Source organism: Oncorhynchus tshawytscha, linkage group LG05, assembly GCF_018296145.1.
Source record: "Oncorhynchus tshawytscha isolate Ot180627B linkage group LG05, Otsh_v2.0, whole genome shotgun sequence".
NCBI lineage: Eukaryota > Metazoa > Chordata > Actinopteri > Salmoniformes > Salmonidae > Oncorhynchus > Oncorhynchus tshawytscha.
Genome location: NC_056433.1, coordinates 58,310,508 through 58,332,082, shown reverse-complemented (window position 1 = coordinate 58,332,082; position 21,575 = coordinate 58,310,508). Strand labels below are relative to the sequence as shown.

At 43.3% G+C, this 21,575-nt stretch overlaps 2 protein-coding genes across 6 annotated transcripts in view; one reads left to right on the top strand and one right to left on the bottom strand.

Moving 5' to 3' along the window:
- The first annotated feature begins 2,492 nt into the window (after positions 1–2,492).
- Positions 2,493–4,343, top strand: dnajc19 (DnaJ (Hsp40) homolog, subfamily C, member 19). Of its 3 annotated transcripts, XM_024421542.2 has the most exons (7): positions 2,494–2,644; positions 2,906–2,960; positions 3,114–3,165; positions 3,256–3,329; positions 3,868–3,947; positions 4,020–4,090; positions 4,204–4,343. In XM_024421542.2, exons 3-7 carry the CDS (start codon positions 3,123–3,125, stop codon positions 4,272–4,274), a joined length of 339 nt encoding a protein of 112 aa, XP_024277310.1. In that variant the 5' UTR covers positions 2,494–2,644; positions 2,906–2,960; positions 3,114–3,122; the 3' UTR covers positions 4,275–4,343. The 3 variants fall into 3 exon arrangements, with proteins under 3 accessions (XP_024277309.1, XP_024277310.1, XP_024277311.1); XM_024421541.2 differs by lacking the exon at positions 2,906–2,960 and having other exon boundaries at positions 2,493–2,644; XM_024421543.2 differs by lacking the exon at positions 2,906–2,960 and having other exon boundaries at positions 3,114–3,161.
- A 43-nt stretch (positions 4,344–4,386) lies between these two features.
- fxr1 (fragile X mental retardation, autosomal homolog 1) overlaps positions 4,387–21,575 on the bottom strand; it is a 34,336-nt gene continuing 17,147 nt past the window's right edge. The window contains exons 9-17 of one of the 3 annotated variants that reach the window (XM_042322149.1): positions 8,120–8,198; positions 7,922–8,031; positions 7,718–7,810; positions 7,420–7,624; positions 7,025–7,216; positions 6,673–6,873; positions 6,381–6,458; positions 5,866–5,951; positions 4,387–5,340 (exon numbers count right to left, since the gene is read on the bottom strand). In XM_042322149.1, coding sequence (XP_042178083.1) covers positions 5,170–5,340; positions 5,866–5,951; positions 6,381–6,458; positions 6,673–6,873; positions 7,025–7,216; positions 7,420–7,624; positions 7,718–7,810; positions 7,922–8,031; positions 8,120–8,198 — 1,215 coding nt within the window. In that variant the 3' untranslated portion in view covers positions 4,387–5,169. The remainder of the gene's footprint in view (positions 5,341–5,865; positions 5,952–6,380; positions 6,459–6,672; positions 6,874–7,024; positions 7,217–7,419; positions 7,625–7,717; positions 7,811–7,921; positions 8,032–8,119; positions 8,199–21,575) is intronic. The other 2 variants (XM_024422551.2, XM_042322150.1) reach the window with 2 other exon arrangements.

The window sequence follows — 21,575 nt, the reverse complement described above, 5'->3', positions numbered from 1 at the left end:
TTGAGATCAGGGCTTTGTGCAGGCCAGTAAAGTTCTTCCACACCAATATCAACAAACCATTTCTGTATGGACCTCACTTTGTACACGGGGGCATTGTCATGCTGAAACAGGAAGGCCCTTACCCAAACTGTAGCATTAAGATTTCCCTTCACTGGAACTAAGGGTCATAGCCCGAACCATGAAAAACAGCCCCAGATTATTATTCCTCCTCCACCAAACTGTACAGTTGGCACTATGCATTGGGGCAGGTAGCTTTTTCCTGGCATCTGCCAAACCCAGATTCGTCCTTCGGACTGCCAGATGGTGAAGCATGATTCATCACTCCAGGGAATACATTTCCACTGCTCCAGAGTCCAATGACTGCGAGCTTAACACCACTCCAACCGAAGCTTGGCATTGCACATGGTGATCTTAGGCTTGTGTGCGGCTGCTCAGCCATGGAAACCCATTTCATTAAGCTCCCGATGAATAGTTATGTTGCTTTCAGAGGCATTTTGGTACTTGGTAGTGAGTGTTGCAACTGAGGACAGACGATTTTTACACTCTATGCACTTCAGCATAGCGAGTTGTTGCTCCTAGACGTTTCCACTTCACAACAACAGCACTTAAAGTTGACTGGGGCAGCTCTTGCAGGGCAGAAATTTGAGGAACTGACTTGTTGGAAAGGGGGCAGCTTTTTAGTAAGGCCATTCTACTGCCAATGTTTGTCTTTGGAGATTGCATGGCTGTGTGCTCGATTTTATACGCCTGGCTGAAATAGCTGAATCCACTAAGTTGATGGATTGTCCACATACTTTCGTATATACAGTGCATTCGGAAAATACTCAGACCCCTAGAATTTTCCCACATTTTGTTGAGCTACAGCCTTATTCAAAAATTGATTACATAGTTTTCCCCCCTCACCAATCTACATACAATACCCCGTAATGACAAGGCAAAAACAGGTTTCTACCATTTTTTGCAAATGTATTAAAAATAAAAAACTGAAATATCACATTTACATAAGTAATCAGACCTTTTACTCAGTACTTTGTTGAAGCACCTTTGCCAGCGATTACAGCCTCGAGTCTTCTTGGGTAGGACACTACAAGCTTGGCACACCTGTATTTCGGGACTTTCTCCCATTCTTCTCTGTAAATCCTCTCAAGCTATGTCAGGTTGGATGGGGAGCATTGCTGCACAGCTATTTTCAGGTCTCTCCAGATATGTTCGATCAGGTTCAAGTTCGGGCTCTGGCTGGGCCACTCAAGGATATTCAGAGACTTGTCCCGAAGCCACCCCGGCGTTGTCTTGGCTTGCTTAGGGTTGTTGTCCTGCTGGAAGGTGAACCTTTGCCCCAGTCTCAGGTCCTGAGCGCTCTGGAGCAGGTTTTCAAGGATCTCTCTGTACTTTTCTCCATTCATCTTTCCCTTGATCCTGACTAGTCTCCCAGTACCTGCGGCTGAAAAACATCCCCACTACATGATGCTGCCACCACCATGCTTCACCATACAGATGGTACCAGGTTTCCCCCAGATGTGACACTTGGCATTCAGGCCAAAGAGTTCCTTGTGCCTCGACACAATCCTGTCTCGGAGCTCTATGGAGAATTCCTTCAACCTGATTGCTTGGTTTTTGCTCTGACATTCACTTTCAACTGTGGGACCTTATATAGACAGGTGTGTGCATTTCCAAATCATGTCCAATCAATTGAATTTACCACAGGTGGACTCCAATAAAGTTGTAGAAACATCTCAAGGATGATCAATGGAAACTTTGAGTCTCATAGCCAAGGGTCTGAATACTTATGTTAAAAAGGTATTTCTGTTTTTTATTTGCAATACATTTGCTAAGATTTCTGTTTTTGCTTTGTCATTATGGGGTATTGTGTGTCGATTGATGAGGAAATGTTTTAATGTAATCCATTTTAGAATAAGGCTGTGACATAACACAATGTGGAAAAAGGGAAAGGGTCTGAATACTTTCCGAATGTACTGTATAGTGTATGAATGAGTGCCTGTTGTAATTTGAGTGACTAACGTGTGACTATTTGGCATTACATTCCCACTGCTGTACAATACTGCGTGTTTGTACTGGACATATATGTATTATACATGCACCGTTGTTCCATTGGATAAAATAAAAAAAATAAAAAAAATGTGTATATATACACATATATATTTTTTTAGCATGTCAAACAAGCAGGTCTCTGGACAAAAAGTATCTAAACAATAGTATTACATCTGGGGAATAGGTAAAAAGGCTGATTTATAAGTATGTTATACATTACCTTAATAATGTGTTCTGAAAAACACTGTATCTGCACAATTCTCTTTTATTAATGCATGAGCATTTTCAGGTCCAGAGACGCTGGACCAGATAGGCAACATATTTTATAGGACACTAAATTACTAGGTAGGAAGTAGCTAGGGACTAGGCATACATTTCTATAGAATTGGGACCCTATCATTTTGCGACAGTGCTGAGCAATTGACTTGAGTCTTTACGACATGTGCCTTTAATTTCTGTCAGGCCAGAAATATACAACAGAGAAGTCACGGATCAAAACATGAGGGGTCATCTGTGACTTTGTTCATCGTAGACAAGTGTATAAAAAGTTATGTTGCAAGTCTTTGATAGAGGCGGATCTTAGCAATAAAACATGGTGAGTTAGTATTGATTATATCGATGCTACCGTGAAAGGATAGCTTACTGCATTGAAGTGTTTAGACAAGAGCAGAAGCTTTAGAATTGCGTTAGTAAAGCTGGCTAGCTCGCCAGTTAGCTAACTAGCGACTGTAGCAGCATACTAGTGAAAGTGAGCAAGCTGATAAGTGTGTGTAACTACGACTAACAGCCATACAGTTGGTGGCTAGCTAACATTACTCATCCTAGACCCCTGACGCATAAATGGTTAACGTTACAGCTAGAAACAAATAGCAGCATGACTACTGCAGCGCCATCATGTGGAAACCATTAAGGTACATGACCTACAGATCACACAGGTTTTGACCACATATCTGAGATGTGACCACTGCACTAGCTGACTTTGATTATACACATGTCTTGTAGGCTTTATATGAAAAGGTTGCGATATCTTCCTCTACTAATGAACATCCATAATCGATTCACAGGCCAGTTCCATGGTGGCAGTGGGGCTCACCCTAGCAGCAGCTGGATTTGTAGGTCAGTTTATCTTTAAGGTACAGAATATGCAGTTGAAGAAACGATTTGATGGATTTTGTGACACTAAAATGCGGATCCTCCTTGATTCAGGTCGCTATGCCATGCAGGCCATGAAACACATGGAACCCCAAATGAAGCAAGCTATGCAGAGTTTTCCCAAATCGGTAAGATTGTATGGGCTTTCACAAGACAATGAATGGCATTAGTCTGACTGAACTCACATTGGTGCTGTGGTGGAACAAGTACGTAATTGTCATAGTTGAGTAAAAGTAAAGATACCTTAAATAGAAAATGACCCAAGTAAGTCACCTAATAAAACATTAGGTTTGAAATGTATAGTTTTACTTTTGATACATAAGTACATTTCAAATTCCTTATTAAGCAAACCATATGGGACCATTTTCTTAATTTACAGATAGCCAGGGGCTTTCTCCAACACTCAGACATAATTTACAAATGAAGCATTTGTGTTTAGTGAGTCTGCCAGATCAGAGGCAGAAGGGATGACAAGGGTGGTTCTCTTGATAAGTTTGTGAATGGACCATTTCTGTCCTGCTAAGCATTCAAAATGTAACAAGTACTTTTGGGTGTCAGGGAAAATATGGAGTAAAAAGTAGTTCTTTAGGAATGTAGTAAATTGAAAGTTGTCAAAAATAAGAGCCAACAAAAACTACTTACACAATTGTAACTGTCTTGTTGCAGGCTTTTGGTGGTGGATACTACAGAGGTGGATTTGATCCCAAAATGAATAAGAGAGAGGCGTCGCTCGTTCTAGGAGTCAGGTACTGTAAATTTCACTGTGATAAGCAAATGCTTGACTTTATTGCACTAATTCATCATATTGTTGTCCCCAGTCCCACAGCTAACAAGACCAAGATCAGAGAAGCCCACAGAAAACTGATGATTCTTAATCACCCCGATAGAGGTTTGAGGAACTAGTACAATGTGTGGTCATGCCTTTTATTTAGACCCATTGCGCTTGTAAAAATGTATTGGATCACACTGTACTCTAAAAATGCACATTTTGTTCTATTGCAGGTGGATCACCATATCTTGCAGCTAAAATAAATGAAGCAAAGGATTTACTTGATGGACAACTAAAGAAATAGATCAGATAATCACATTGCACTTGGTTTTTCTTATTAATTGTGCCCAAATAAATAATGTAAGAGATCAAACTCAGTCTTCCTCTCTACATTACTCATGTTCTCAGGACAAAGGTGGTTTTGGATCTAAATGGAAGATCGGGTTTTATTTAAGAACTACCGGCATACAAAACATATTGCACATCAAACCAGAATGAGCATAAAAAAACAGAATTGTAGTTTACCAAACCAACATCTGGGAACTTCTTTCAGTAGTCCAAATTGTCACCTGCATGAAAATACGGTCTTCAGCCAGTGTTAGGAATAACAGCTTTTTAAATACTGTACATTTGATAAACCAAATAAAGCTCCTTCATGAGACCAGTTACTGCCACCATAATTCCAGCCTCTGGTGGGTGCATTTCAGCATACAGGTTCACTACTATGTGGAGTGTCATTCAGAAAAAGAAAAAAAAAATTGACATTGAACATTAACAGACCAGTTTCCAGACTAATGTTATTCTTATGGAAAATAAATTACATTTCAGTGCAAAACTCTCTTCCAGACTGCATTTCCTCGTATGAAGAAGTGGTTGCATATTAAAATGTAACAAAAAGCAGCTAACTCAACAAATATTAGGATAACTGGATTCTTCCTATCTTTGCCATCACTGACAAAACGTTTACTACAGCCAGGCAACTAACTATGTTGAATCTATTCTCAAGGCACAACATCAGATCATGTACTTGAAACATACTCTTATGTCTCGGGTTCAGTGCTAAATCTCTCTGTGTCCCATGTTGAGGGAACTGAAAAGTGCAGTAGAGAATCTGGAAGTCCATGACTATCTTTGGCAAGCTTGTACAATAACTATTGTAAAAATGTAGTACAATTAATGAGTTTGAGTGGATTCGTAGATTAGGAAACCCCGTTCAGGACAGGCTGCTGGTCACCATTCCCTTGGTAAGTAACTTTGGCAACCTGTTCTGTGGAAGCCCTGCCTGGTTCGTCACCTCTTCCATTGCTGGGTCCGTTGCTTGTATTTGCTTCTGCAGATAGGCTGTGCTCCGCGATACACTCAACCTGCCCCTAAAAGACACAGGTAGAAACAGTTACAGAAGCTACAGAAGCTTGACCAAAGACACACTTCACATTCATGAATTGAAAACCAGCCTGGTCTCAACTCATGGGCAGGGTTTGGTACATTACCATGATTCTTTCTCTGGCCTGGGACCGACCTGTATGTAACAAGTATCTCATAGTAGTAGTGCTGATTTAGGATCAGTTTAACCTTTTAAATCACAATGAGTCATTTATTTAACCAGGCAAGTCAGTTAAGAACAAATTCATGATTGCCTACCCCGGTCAAACCCTAACGACGCTGGGCCAATTGTGCGCTGCCCTATGGGACTCCCAGTTAGTCAGTTGTGATACAGCCTGGAATCGAACCAGGGTCAGTAATGACGTCTATAGCACTGAGAAGCAGTGCCTTAGACCGCTGCGCCACTCGGGAGCCCCAAGTAAGAACCGGGGGGTCTGATCCTAGATCCGCACTCCTATTCTGATACATACAGGCCCTGAAGTCTGATTTGTAGCATTGTTTTCCAGACTCACCAGTTCTTTTTTGTTCTTTTTCAGTTCTTTTTGGTTAGTCTGTCTGCTTTGTGATTCAGCACGGGATATGTAATCTGCCACTGTAACTGCAAAACAAAGAATGTTAGAACCACTTTTACATTGGTAATTCATTTAACTAGAACTTAAATCAGATGTCATCATAGCTAATTAAATAAAAACAATGAAAAAACAGACAATGCAGTTAAAAATAACTAAAAAGGTAGTCTTAGGAGTGCAAGTGAGAAATACAGGCAACTAGTATTATAGCAAGGAAAACTCAATGAATGTTGTCAACCAGTAGCTGACATGTTAGTGAATTGGAGTGGAAACATTAAAAACAATGGGTCTTCTTGATGGCATGCCTTTCCTAAGTTTCTCCCTCAGCTCCAGATAGAGAAATTGAAGAGGCTTCCCAGAGCAAGTTGATGGTTACTGGTTGAATCACTTTACTGCTAGCGAGGGAAAGTGTTAAGCACACGCTTTGGTAAACAAACAGGCCGTTCACCACCGGTTACCTGGTTGCTTTTCCTCTGGTGGGCGGACACTGCGTCTGCTGCTACGGTTACGCCGTTGTGGTTTAGCTTTTGAGTCATCTATGTGGGGGAGAATTTGTGCAGAGCCCTCAGTGAGAGTATTGCATAAGGATAGACTTGGGATTGGTGTAAATTTATGATTCTATCCTTTTTTGGTCTGTCACGGAGGTAATTGCCTCCCATCTAATGCTTATGAGAGTGTTTGTTGTTGAATCCCATTGGCTCCCAGGGATTGTTTATTTTACTCAGACACCTTTATCCAGAAGGGACTTACCAAGGCTATTCTCACTGAGGGAAGCGTTATCTGATTCACTCATGCCATCAATGACTGTTGTGTCCTCGTCAGTCCGGCGGCGGCGGGAGCGGCGGCGGCGGTTTGTGTTGAGGTTGGAGTCGCTTGCATCAGTGTCAGCCGTCTGGTCTGTCTCTGTGTTGTCAAGCACACTGTATGGGTTGCCATAAGGATCCTTCAGAGCTACAGAGTAAGCAAAATGGCTTAATATTTAATACCTATCGTTTGAGGAACAATTCAAACCTTCATGTGATCATTCATGATAAAGGATAACAATTGATTGTCTGATGTCATCAGCATGTGTATGACCCGTCAATTGTGTCTGCAGCTGTACCGGTGTTGGGGGCTCCTCTCCCTGCTCCACGGCCCCTGGGCCCTCTACCCCTCCCTGGACCAGCTCTCCTCCTGCTGTCTCTCTGTTGTCGAGTCCCCCTCTCCGGTTCTTCTCCCGCCAGGGACCAGTCACTCAGCTCATCCTTACGCTCAGAGTCAGTCTCAGAGGCATTGGATTGCTCAGAGTTTGTGCCTGAAAGTCAAACATAGCTTTTTAATACCACATGGCTGATGACTATCACATTCTGTTGAGCTATAGCATTATATCCCAATATCAATATTCCCCTCTCTAGACTGTCTTAACTTTTGACTGACCACCTGATAGGTGTGGAAGACTGGCTTGTAATGGGAGAATCTACAAAATGTCTTCAGTATCATTGTAAACATGACACTCACCATAGCCGGAGGTGTAGTTGGGGCCCCTGCGTCCGCGGCCTCTGCCGGTGTAGGAGCGGCTGGTGTGCACGGCGGTAGCAGCCACACTGTCGTCTGTGGTGTAGCCCTTGTCTGCTGGGCGGCCAGATGAAGGCCTGTGGCCCATCCCAATCTGCCTCAGCTGCTCGTCTATCTGCAGTCTCTCCATACGCAGCTGCTCGACTTCCTGCAGTCGACGACAGGCAAACATGTCACAAAACAAACTCCTACAGCGCTGACTCAAACCATTAGGAGTGTGTTACTGTAGATCACTGCTTACGTTCAGGTAGGCAATGTGGTACTCCAGAAGTACCTGGACATTCCCAATATTCTCCTTAGTGCCGACAAATGTAAACGGGACCATTCCCTGTGTCAGCGCATCACAAATAAATTATGTTATTATGGGTGAAGAGTGTTTTGATGACAATATTGATCTCTTTGTCTACTAAGTGAGCTAGAAAGTAGCACAAAAGTAAGGGCTTACTTCTTGACGTGGCTGTGTGCCATCCTTGTCCCCTTCAATCCTAACTCTCACCACTCCAGACTTGTCAACGATCTCCTGAATGACTTTCCCATTCTTGCCAATTACCTTGCCTGAAAAAGCCACAAAGAACTTGTGTGAACTGCCACAAACACACCATCACTTTAATTTTATAATGATCAAATCCATCTCCATACATACCGACCAAGTTCCTGGGGATCTGAACAGAATCTTCAAGAAACTCCAGATAATTCCTTGCCTTCTTAACTGCCTCCTCATTCTTGAAGAATACAAAAGATTGTTTTTCTTAAAAAGGTCCTGGTGGTAAATACACGTCTGTAGTTCACACACACAAACGTCTATAGTTCACACACACGCCCATAGTTCACACACACATACGTCTATAGTTCACACACACACACACACACGTCTATAGTTCACACACACACGTCTATAGTTCAAACACACACACACACGTCTATAGTTCACACACACACACACACACACACACACACACACACGTCTATAGTTCACACACACACGTCTATAGTTCACACACACACGTCTATAGTTCACACACACACACACGTCTATAGTTCACACACACACCCCACACACACACGTCTATAGTTCACACACACACGTCTATAGTTCACACACACACACACGTCTATAGTTCACACACACACACACGTCTATAGTTCACACACACACGTCTATAGTTCACACACACACGTCTATAGTTCACACACACACACACACACACGTCTATAGTTCACACACACACACACACACGTCTAGTTCACACACGTCTATAGTTCACACACACACGTCTATAGTTCACATACACACACACACACACACACACGTCTATAGTTCACACACACACACACACGTCTATAGTTCACACACACACACACGTCTATAGTTCACACACACACACACACACACACGTCTATAGTTCACACACACACACGTCTATAGTTCACACACACACACACACACACACGTCTATAGTTCACACACGTCTATAGTTCACACACACACACACACACGTCTATAGTTCACACACACACACACGTCTATAGTTCACACACACGTCTATAGTTCACACACACACACACGTCTATAGTTCACACACACACACACGTCTATAGTTCACACACACACACACACGTCTATAGTTCACACACACACACACGTCTATAGTTCACACACACACACACACGTCTATAGTTCACACACACACACACACGTCTATAGTTCACACACACACACACACGTCTATAGTTCACACACACACACACACGTCTATAGTTCACACACACACACACACGTCTATAGTTCACACACACACACACACGTCTATAGTTCACACACACACACACACACACACACACGTCTATAGTTCACACACACACACACGTCTATAGTTCACACACACACACACACGTCTATAGTTCACACAAACACACACGTCTATAGTTCAAACACACACACACACGTCTATAGTTCACACACACACACACACACACACACACACACACACACACACGTCTATAGTTCACACACACACGTCTATAGTTCACACACACACGTCTATAGTTCACACACACACACACGTCTATAGTTCACACACACACACCCACACACACACGTCTATAGTTCACACACACACGTCTATAGTTCACACACACACACACGTCTATAGTTCACACACACACACACGTCTATAGTTCACACACACACGTCTATAGTTCACACACACACGTCTATAGTTCACACACACACACACACACACGTCTATAGTTCACACACACACACGTCTAGTTCACACACGTCTATAGTTCACACACACACGTCTATAGTTCACATACACACACACACACACACACACGTCTATAGTTCACACACACACACACGTCTATAGTTCACACACACACACACGTCTATAGTTCACACACACACACACACACGTCTATAGTTCACACACACACACGTCTATAGTTCACACACACACACACACACACGTCTATAGTTCACACACACACACACGTCTATAGTTCACACACACGTCTATAGTTCACACACACACACACGTCTATAGTTCACACACACACACACGTCTATAGTTCACACACACACACACACGTCTATAGTTCACACACACACACACACGTCTATAGTTCACACACACACACACACGTCTATAGTTCACACACACACACACACGTCTATAGTTCACACACACACACACACGTCTATAGTTCACACACACACACACACGTCTATAGTTCACACACACACACACACGTCTATAGTTCACACACACACACACACGTCTATAGTTCACACACACACACACACACACACGTCTATAGTTCACACACACACACACACACACACGTCTATAGTTCACACACACACACGTCTATAGTTCACACACACACGTCTATAGTTCACACACACACACACACGTCTATAGTTCACACACACACACACACACATCTATAGTTCACACACACACGTCTATAGTTCACACACACGTCTATAGTTCACACACACACACACGTCTATAGTTCACACACACACGTCTATAGTTCACACACACACACACACACACACACACACACACACACACGTCTATAGTTCACACACACACACACGTCTATAGTTCACACACACACGTCTATAGTTCACACACACACACACACACGTCTATAGTTCACACACACACGTCTATAGTTCACACACACACGTCTATAGTTCACACACACACACACACACACACGTCTATAGTTCACACACACGTCTATAGTTCACACACACACACGTCTAGTTCACACACACACACACACGTCTATAGTTCACACACACACACACGTCTATAGTTCACACACACGTCTATAGTTCACACACACGTCTATAGTTCACACACACACACACACACACACACACACACACACACACACACACACACACACGTCTATAGTTCACACACACGTCTATAGTTCACACACACACACACGTCTATAGTTCACACACACACACGTCTATAGTTCACACACACACACACACACACACACACACACACACACACACACACACACGTCTATAGTTCACACACACACACACGTCTATAGTTCACACACACACACACGTCTATAGTTCACACACACACACACGTCTATAGTTCACACACACACACACACACTATATAGTTCACACACACACACACACACACACACACGTCTATAGTTCACACACACACACGTCTATAGTTCACACACACACACACACGTCTATAGTTCACACACACACACACACACACACGTCTATAGTTCACACACACACACACACACGTCTATAGTTCACACACACACACACACACACACAGACGTCTATAGTTCACACACACACACACAGACGTCTATAGTTCACACACACACACACACACAGACGTCTATAGTTCACACACACACACACACACACACGTCTATAGTTCACACACACACACACACGTCTATAGTTCACACACACACACGTCTATAGTTCACACACACACACACACACACACACGTCTAGTTCACACACGTCTATAGTTCACACACACACACGTCTATAGTTCACACACACACACACACACACACACACACCTATAGTTAACACACACACGTCTATAGTTCACACACACACACACACACGTCTATAGTTCACACACACACACACACGTCTATAGTTCACACACACACACACACGTCTATAGTTCACACACACACACACACGTCTATAGTTCACACACACGTCTATAGTTCACACACACACGTCTATAGTTCACACACACACGTCTATAGTTCACACACACACGTCTATAGTTCACACACACACACACACACGTCTAGTTCACACACGTCTATAGTTCACACACACACACGTCTATAGTTCACACACACACACACACACGTCTATAGTTCACATACACACACACACGTCTATAGTTCACACACACACACACGTCTATAGTTCACACACACACACACACACACACACGTCTATAGTTCACACACACACACACACACACACACGTCTATAGTTCACACACACACACACACAAACGTCTATAGTTCACACACACACGTCTATAGTTCACACACACACACACCTATAGTTCACACACACACACACACACACACACACGTCTAGTTCACACACACGTCTATAGTTCACACACACACGTCTATAGTTCACACACACACACACACACACACACACACACACACACGTCTATAGTTCACACACACGTCTATAGTTCACACACACACACGTCTAGTTCACACACACACACGTCTATAGTTCACACACACACACACACGTCTATAGTTCACACACACACACACACACAAAAACGTCTATAGTTCACACACACGTCTATAGTTCACACACACACACACACACACGTCTATAGTTCACACACACACACACACACACACGTCTAGTTCACACACACGTCTATAGTTCACACACACACGTCTATAGTTCACACACACACACACACACACACACACGTCTATAGTTCACACACACGTCTATAGTTCACACACACACACGTCTAGTTCACACACACACACACGTCTATAGTTCACACACACACACGTCTATATTATTCACACACACGTCTATAGTTCACACACACGTCTATAGTTCACACACACGTCTATAGTTCACACACACACACACACACACACACACACACACACACACACACGTCTATAGTTCACACACACACACACACGTCTATAGTTCACACACACACGTCTATAGTTCACACACACACACACGTCTAGTTCACACACACACACACACGTCTAGTTCACACACACACACGTCTATAGTTCACACACACACGTCTATAGTTCACACACACACACGTCTAGTTCACACACGTCTATAGTTCACACACACACGTCTATAGTTCACACACACACACACACACACACGTCTATAGTTCACATACACACACACACACACACGTCTATAGTTCACACACACACACACACACACGTCTATAGTTCACACACGCACACGTCTATAGTTCACACACACACGTCTATAGTTCACACACACACACACGTCTATAGTTCACACACACACACGTCTAGTTCACACACACACACACACACACGTCTATAGTTCACACACACACACGTCTATATTATTCACACACACGTCTATAGTTCACACACACGTCTATAGTTCACACACACGTCTATAGTTCACACACACGTCTATAGTTCACACACACGTCTATAGTTCACACACACACACACACACGTCTATAGTTCACACACACACACACACACACACGTCTATAGTTCACACACACACACGTCTATAGTTCACACACACACACACACACGTCTATAGTTCACACACACACACACACGTCTATAGTTCACACACACACACACACGTCTATAGTTCACACACACGTCTATAGTTCACACACCGTCTATAGTTCACACACACACACACGTCTATAGTTCACACACACGTCTATAGTTCACACACACACACACGTCTATAGTTCACACACACACGTCTATAGTTCACACACACACACACATCCATAGTTCACACACACAAACACACACGTTTATAGTTCACACACACACGTCTATAGTTCACACACACACACACACACAAACACACACGTCTATAGTTCACACACACACACACACACACACACACACGTCTATAGTTCACACACACACACACACGTCTATAGTTCACACACACACACACACGTCTATAGTTCACACACACACACACACACGTCTATAGTTCACACACACACACACACACACACACGTCTATAGTTCACACACACACACACACACACGTCTATAGTTCACACACACACACACACACACACACACACAGACGTCTATAGTTCACACACACACACACACACAGACGTCTATAGTTCACACACACACACACACACACACAGACGTCTATAGTTCACACACACACACACACACGTCTATAGTTCACACACACACACACACACGTCTATAGTTCACACACACACACACACACACGTCTAGTTCACACACGTCTATAGTTCACACACACACACGTCTATAGTTCACACACACACACACACACACACACACACACACACCTATAGTTCACACACACACACGTCTATAGTTCACACACACACACACACGTCTATAGTTCACACACACACACACACACACGTCTATAGTTCACACACACACACACACACGTCTATAGTTCACACACACACACACACACGTCTATAGTTCACACACACGTCTATAGTTCACACACACACACACACACACGTCTATAGTTCACACACACACGTCTATAGTTCACACACACACACACGTCTATAGTTCACACACACACACACACGTCTATAGTTCACACACACACACGTCTATAGTTCACACACACACACACACGTCTATAGTTCACACACACGTCTATAGTTCACACACACGTCTATAGTTCACACACACACACACACGTCTATAGTTCACACACACACGTCTATAGTTCACACACACACACACGTCTATAGTTCACACACACACACACACACGTCTAGTTCACACACGTCTATAGTTCACACACACACACGTCTATAGTTCACACACACACACACGTCTATAGTTCACATACACACACGTCTATAGTTCACACACACACACACACGTCTATAGTTCACACACACACACACACACACACGTCTATAGTTCACACACACACACACGTCTATAGTTCACACACACACACACACACACACACGTCTATAGTTCACACACACACACAAACACACACACACGCCTATAGTTCACACACACACGTCATAGTTCACACACACACACACACCTATAGTTCACACACACACACACACACACACACGTCTAGTTCACACACACGTCTATAGTTCACACACACACACACACACACACACACACACACACACACACACACACACACGTCTATAGTTCACACACGTCTATAGTTCACACACACACACGTCTAGTTCACACACACACACACACACGTCTATAGTTCACACACACACACACACACGTCTATAGTTCACACACACACACACACACAAACACACACACACGTCTATAGTTCACACACACACGTCTATAGTTCACACACACACACACACGTCTATAGTTCACACACACACACACACGTCTAGTTCACACACACGTCTATAGTTCACACACACACGTCTATAGTTCACACACACACACACACACACACACACACGTCTATAGTTCACACACACACACGTCTATAGTTCACACACACGTCTATAGTTCACACACACACACACGTCTAGTTCACACACACACACACGTCTATAGTTCACACACACACACGTCTATATTATTCACACACACGTCTATAGTTCACACACACGTCTATAGTTCACACACACGTCTATAGTTCACACACACACACACACACACACACACGTCTATAGTTCACACACACACACACGTCTATAGTTCACACACACACACACGTCTATAGTTCACACACACACACACGTCTATAGTTCACACACACACGTCTATAGTTCACACACACACACACGTCTAGTTCACACACACACGTCTATAGTTCACACACACACGTCTATAGTTCACACACACACACACACACACGTCTAGTTCACACACGTCTATAGTTCACACACACACACGTCTATAGTTCACACACACACACACACACACGTCTATAGTTCACATACACACACACACACGTCTATAGTTCACACACACACACACACACGTCTATAGTTCACACACGCACACGTCTATAGTTCACACACACACGTCTATAGTTCACACACACACACGTCTATAGTTCACACACACACACGTCTATAGTTCACACACACACACGTCTAGTTCACACACACACACACACACACACACGTCTATAGTTCACACACACACACGTCTATATTATTCACACACACGTCTATAGTTCACACACACGTCTATAGTTACACACACGTCTATAGTTCACACACACACACACACACACACACACACACACGTCTATAGTTCACACACACACACACACGTCTATAGTTCACACACACACACACGTCTATAGTTCACACACACACACACACACGTCTATAGTTCACACACACACACACACGTCTATAGTTCACACACACACACACGTCTATAGTTCACACACACGTCTATAGTTCACACACACACACACACACGTCTATAGTTCACACACACACACACACGTCTATAGTTCACACACACGTCTATAGTTCACACACACACACACACACACACACACGTCTATAGTTCACACACACACGTCTATAGTTCACACACACACACACACATCCATAGTTCACACACACAAACACACACGTTTATAGTTCACACACACACGTCTATAGTTCACACACACACACACAAACACACACGTCTATAGTTCACACACACACACACACGTCTATAGTTCACACACACACACACACGTCTATAGTTCACACACACACACGTCTATAGTTCACACACACACACACACCTATAGTTCACACACACACACACGTCTATAGTTCACACACACACACACACACACGTCTATAGTTCACACACACACACACACACACACACACACACACACACGTCTATAGTTCACACACACACACGTCTATAGTTCACACACACACACACACTCTATAGTTCACACACACACGTCTATAGTTCACACACGTCTATAGTTCACACACACGTCTATAGTTCACACACACACACACAGACGTCTATAGTTCACACACACACACACAGACGTCTATAGTTCACACACACACACACACACAGACGTCTATAGTTCACACACACACACACACACACACACACAGACACATAGTTCATACACACACACACACACACACACACGTCTATAGTTCACACACACACACGTCTATAGTTCACACACACACACACGTCTATAGTTCACACACACACACGTCTATAGTTCACACACACACACACGTCTATAGTTCACACACACACACACACGTCTATAGTTCACACACACACACACGTCTATAGTTCACACACACACACGTCTAGTTCACACACGTCTATAGTTCACACACACACACGTCTATAGTTCACACACACACACACACGTCTATAGTTCACACACACACCTATAGTTCACACACACACACACACACACACACGTCTATAGTTCACACACACACACACGTCTATAGTTCACACACACACACACCTATAGTTCACACACACACACACGTCTATAGTTCACACACACACGTCTATAGTTCACACACACACGTCTATAGTTCACACACACACGTCTATAGTTCACACACACACGTCTATAGTTCACACACACACACGTCTATAGTTCACACACACACACGTCTATAGTTCACACACACACACACACGTCTATAGTTCACACACACACACACGTCTATAGTTCACACACGTCTATAGTTCACACACACGTCTATAGTTCACACACACGTCTATAGTTCACACACACACACACGTCTATAGTTCACACACACACACAGACGTCTATAGTTCACACACACACACACACAGACGTCTATAGTTCACACACACACACACGTCTATAGTTCACACACACACGTCTATAGTTCACACACACACACACACGTCTATAGTTCACACACACACACACACGTCTATAGTTCACACACACACACACGTCTAGTTCACACACGTCTATAGTTCACACACACACACACACGTCTATAGTTCACACACACGTCTATAGTTCACACACACACACACACACACACACGTCTATAGTTCACACACACACACGTCTATAGTTCACACACACACACACACACACACACACACACGTCTATAGTTCACACACACACGTCTATAGTTCACACACACACACACGTCTATAGTTCACACACACACACACACACACACACACACACGTCTATAGTTCACACACACACACACACACACACGTCTATAGTTCACACACACACACGCACGTCTATAGTTCACACACACACACACACACACACACACGTCTATAGTTCACACACACACACACACACACGTCTAGTTCACACACACACACACACACACACGTCTATAGTTAACACACACACACACGTCTATAGTTAACACACACACACACAAACACACGTCTATAGTTCACACACACTCGTCTATAGTTCACACACACACACACACGTCTATAGTTCACACACACACACACGTCTATAGTTCACACACGTCTATAGTTCACACACACACACGTCTATAGTACACACACGTCTATAGTTCACACACGTCTATAGTTCACACACACACACGTGTCTATAGTACACACACACACGTGTCTATAGTACACACACACGCGTCTATAGTTCACACACACACACGTCTATAGTTCACACACACACGTCTATAGTTCACACACACACGTCTATAGTTCACACACACACACACACACGTCTATAGTTCACACACACACACAAGTCTATAGTACACACACGTCTATAGTTCACACACGTCTATAGTTCACACACACACGTGTCTATAGTACACACACACACGTCTATAGTACACACACACACGTCTATAGTTCACACACACACGTCTATAGTTCACACACACACACACGTCTATAGTTCACACACACACACACACACGTCTATAGTTCACACACACACACACACACGTCTATAGTTCACACACACACACGTCTATAGTTCACACACACGTCTATAGTTCACACACACACACACACGTCTATAGTTCACACACACACACACACACACGTCTATAGTTCACACACACACGTCTATAGTTCACACACACACACACACACACACACACACACACACGTCTATAGTTCACACACACACACGTCTATAGTTCACACACACGTCTAGTTCACACACACGTCTATAGTTCACACACACACGGTCTATAGTTCACACACACACACACACACACACGTCTATAGTTCACACACACGTCTATAGTTCACACACACACACACACCTATAGTTCACACACACACGCCTATAGTTCACACACACACGCCTATAGTTCACACACACACACACACATCTATAGTTCACACACACGTCTATAGTTCACACACACACACACACACACACACGTCTATAGTTCACACACACACGTCTATAGTTCACACACACGTCTATAGTTCACACACACACACGTCTATAGTTCACACACACACACGTCTATAGTTCACACACACACACACACACACACACACACACGTCTATAGTTCACACACACACACACATCTATAGTTCACACACATCTATAGTTCACACACACACACACACACACACACACACACACACACGTCTATAGTTCACACACACACACGTCTATAGTTCACACACACACACACACGTCTATAGTACACACACGTCTATAGTTCACACACACACACACACACACACGTCTATAGTTCACACACACACACACACGTCTATAGTTCACACACACACCTATAGTTCACACACACACACACACACACACACATCTATAGTTCACACACACACACACACATCTATAGTTCACACACACACACACACACACACACGTCTATAGTTCACACACACGTCTATAGTTCACACACACACACCTATAGTTCACACACACACACACACACACCTATAGTTCACACACACACACACACACCTATAGTTCACACACACACACACACCTATAGTTCACACACACACACACACACACATCTATAGTTCACACACACACACACACACACATCTATAGTTCACACACACATCTATAGTTCACACACACACACATCTATAGTTCACACACACACATCTATAGTTCACACACACACACATCTATAGTTCACACACACACACACACACATCTATAGTTCACACACACACGTCTACAGTTCACACACACACACCTATAGTTCACACACACACACATCTATAGTTCACACACACACACATCTATAGTTCACACACACACACATCTATAGTTCACACACACACATCTATAGTTCACACACACACACGTCTATAGTTCACACACACACATCTATAGTTCACACACACACACATCTATAGTTCACACACACACACACACACACACACACACACACACACACACACACACACACACACACACATCTATAGTTCACACACACACACACACACACACATCTATAGTTCACACACACACACACGTCTATAGTTCACACACACACATCTATAGTTCACACACACACATCTATAGTTCACACACACACACGTCTATAGTTCACACACACACATCTATAGTTCACACACACACACATCTATAGTTCACACACACACACACACACACACACACACACACACACACATAGTTCACACACACACACACACACACACACACACACATCTATAGTTCACACACACACACACACACACACATCTATAGTTCACACACACACACACGTCTATAGTTCACACACACACATCTATAGTTCACACACACACACATCTATAGTTCACACACACACACATCTATAGTTCACACACACACACATCTATAGTTCACACACACACACATCTATAGTTCACACACACACATCTATAGTTCACACACACACACACACATCTATAGTTCACACACACACACACATCTATAGTTCACACACACACACACACGTCTATAGTTCACACACACACGTCTATAGTTCACACACACACACGTCTATAGTTCACACACACACACACACGTCTATAGTTCACACACACACGTCTATAGTTCACACACACACACGTCTATAGTTCACACACACACACGTCTATAGTTCACACACACACACATCTATAGTTCACACACACATCTATAGTTCACACACACACACACACGTCTATAGTTCACACACACACACACGTCTATAGTTCACACACACACGTCTATAGTACACACACGTCTATAGTTCACACACGTCTATAGTTCACACACACACACACGTCTATAGTTCACACACACGTCTATAGTTCACACACACACATCTATAGTTCACACACACACACACACACCTATAGTTCACTCACACACACACACACACACACACGTCTATAGTTCACACACACACACACACACACACACGTCTATAGTTCACACACACACACACACATCTATAGTTCACACACACACACACACACACACACACACACACACACATCTATAGTTCACACACACACACACACACACACACATCTATAGTTCACACACACACACACATCTATAGTTCACACACACACACACACACACATCTATAGTTCACACACACACACACACATCTATAGTTCACACACACACACACACACACACACATCTATAGTTCACACACACACACACACACACACACACACATCTATAGTTCACACACACACACACATCTATAGTTCACACACACACACACACATCTATAGTTCACACACACACACACACCTATAGTTCACACACACACACGTCTATAGTTCACACACACACGTCTATAGTTCACA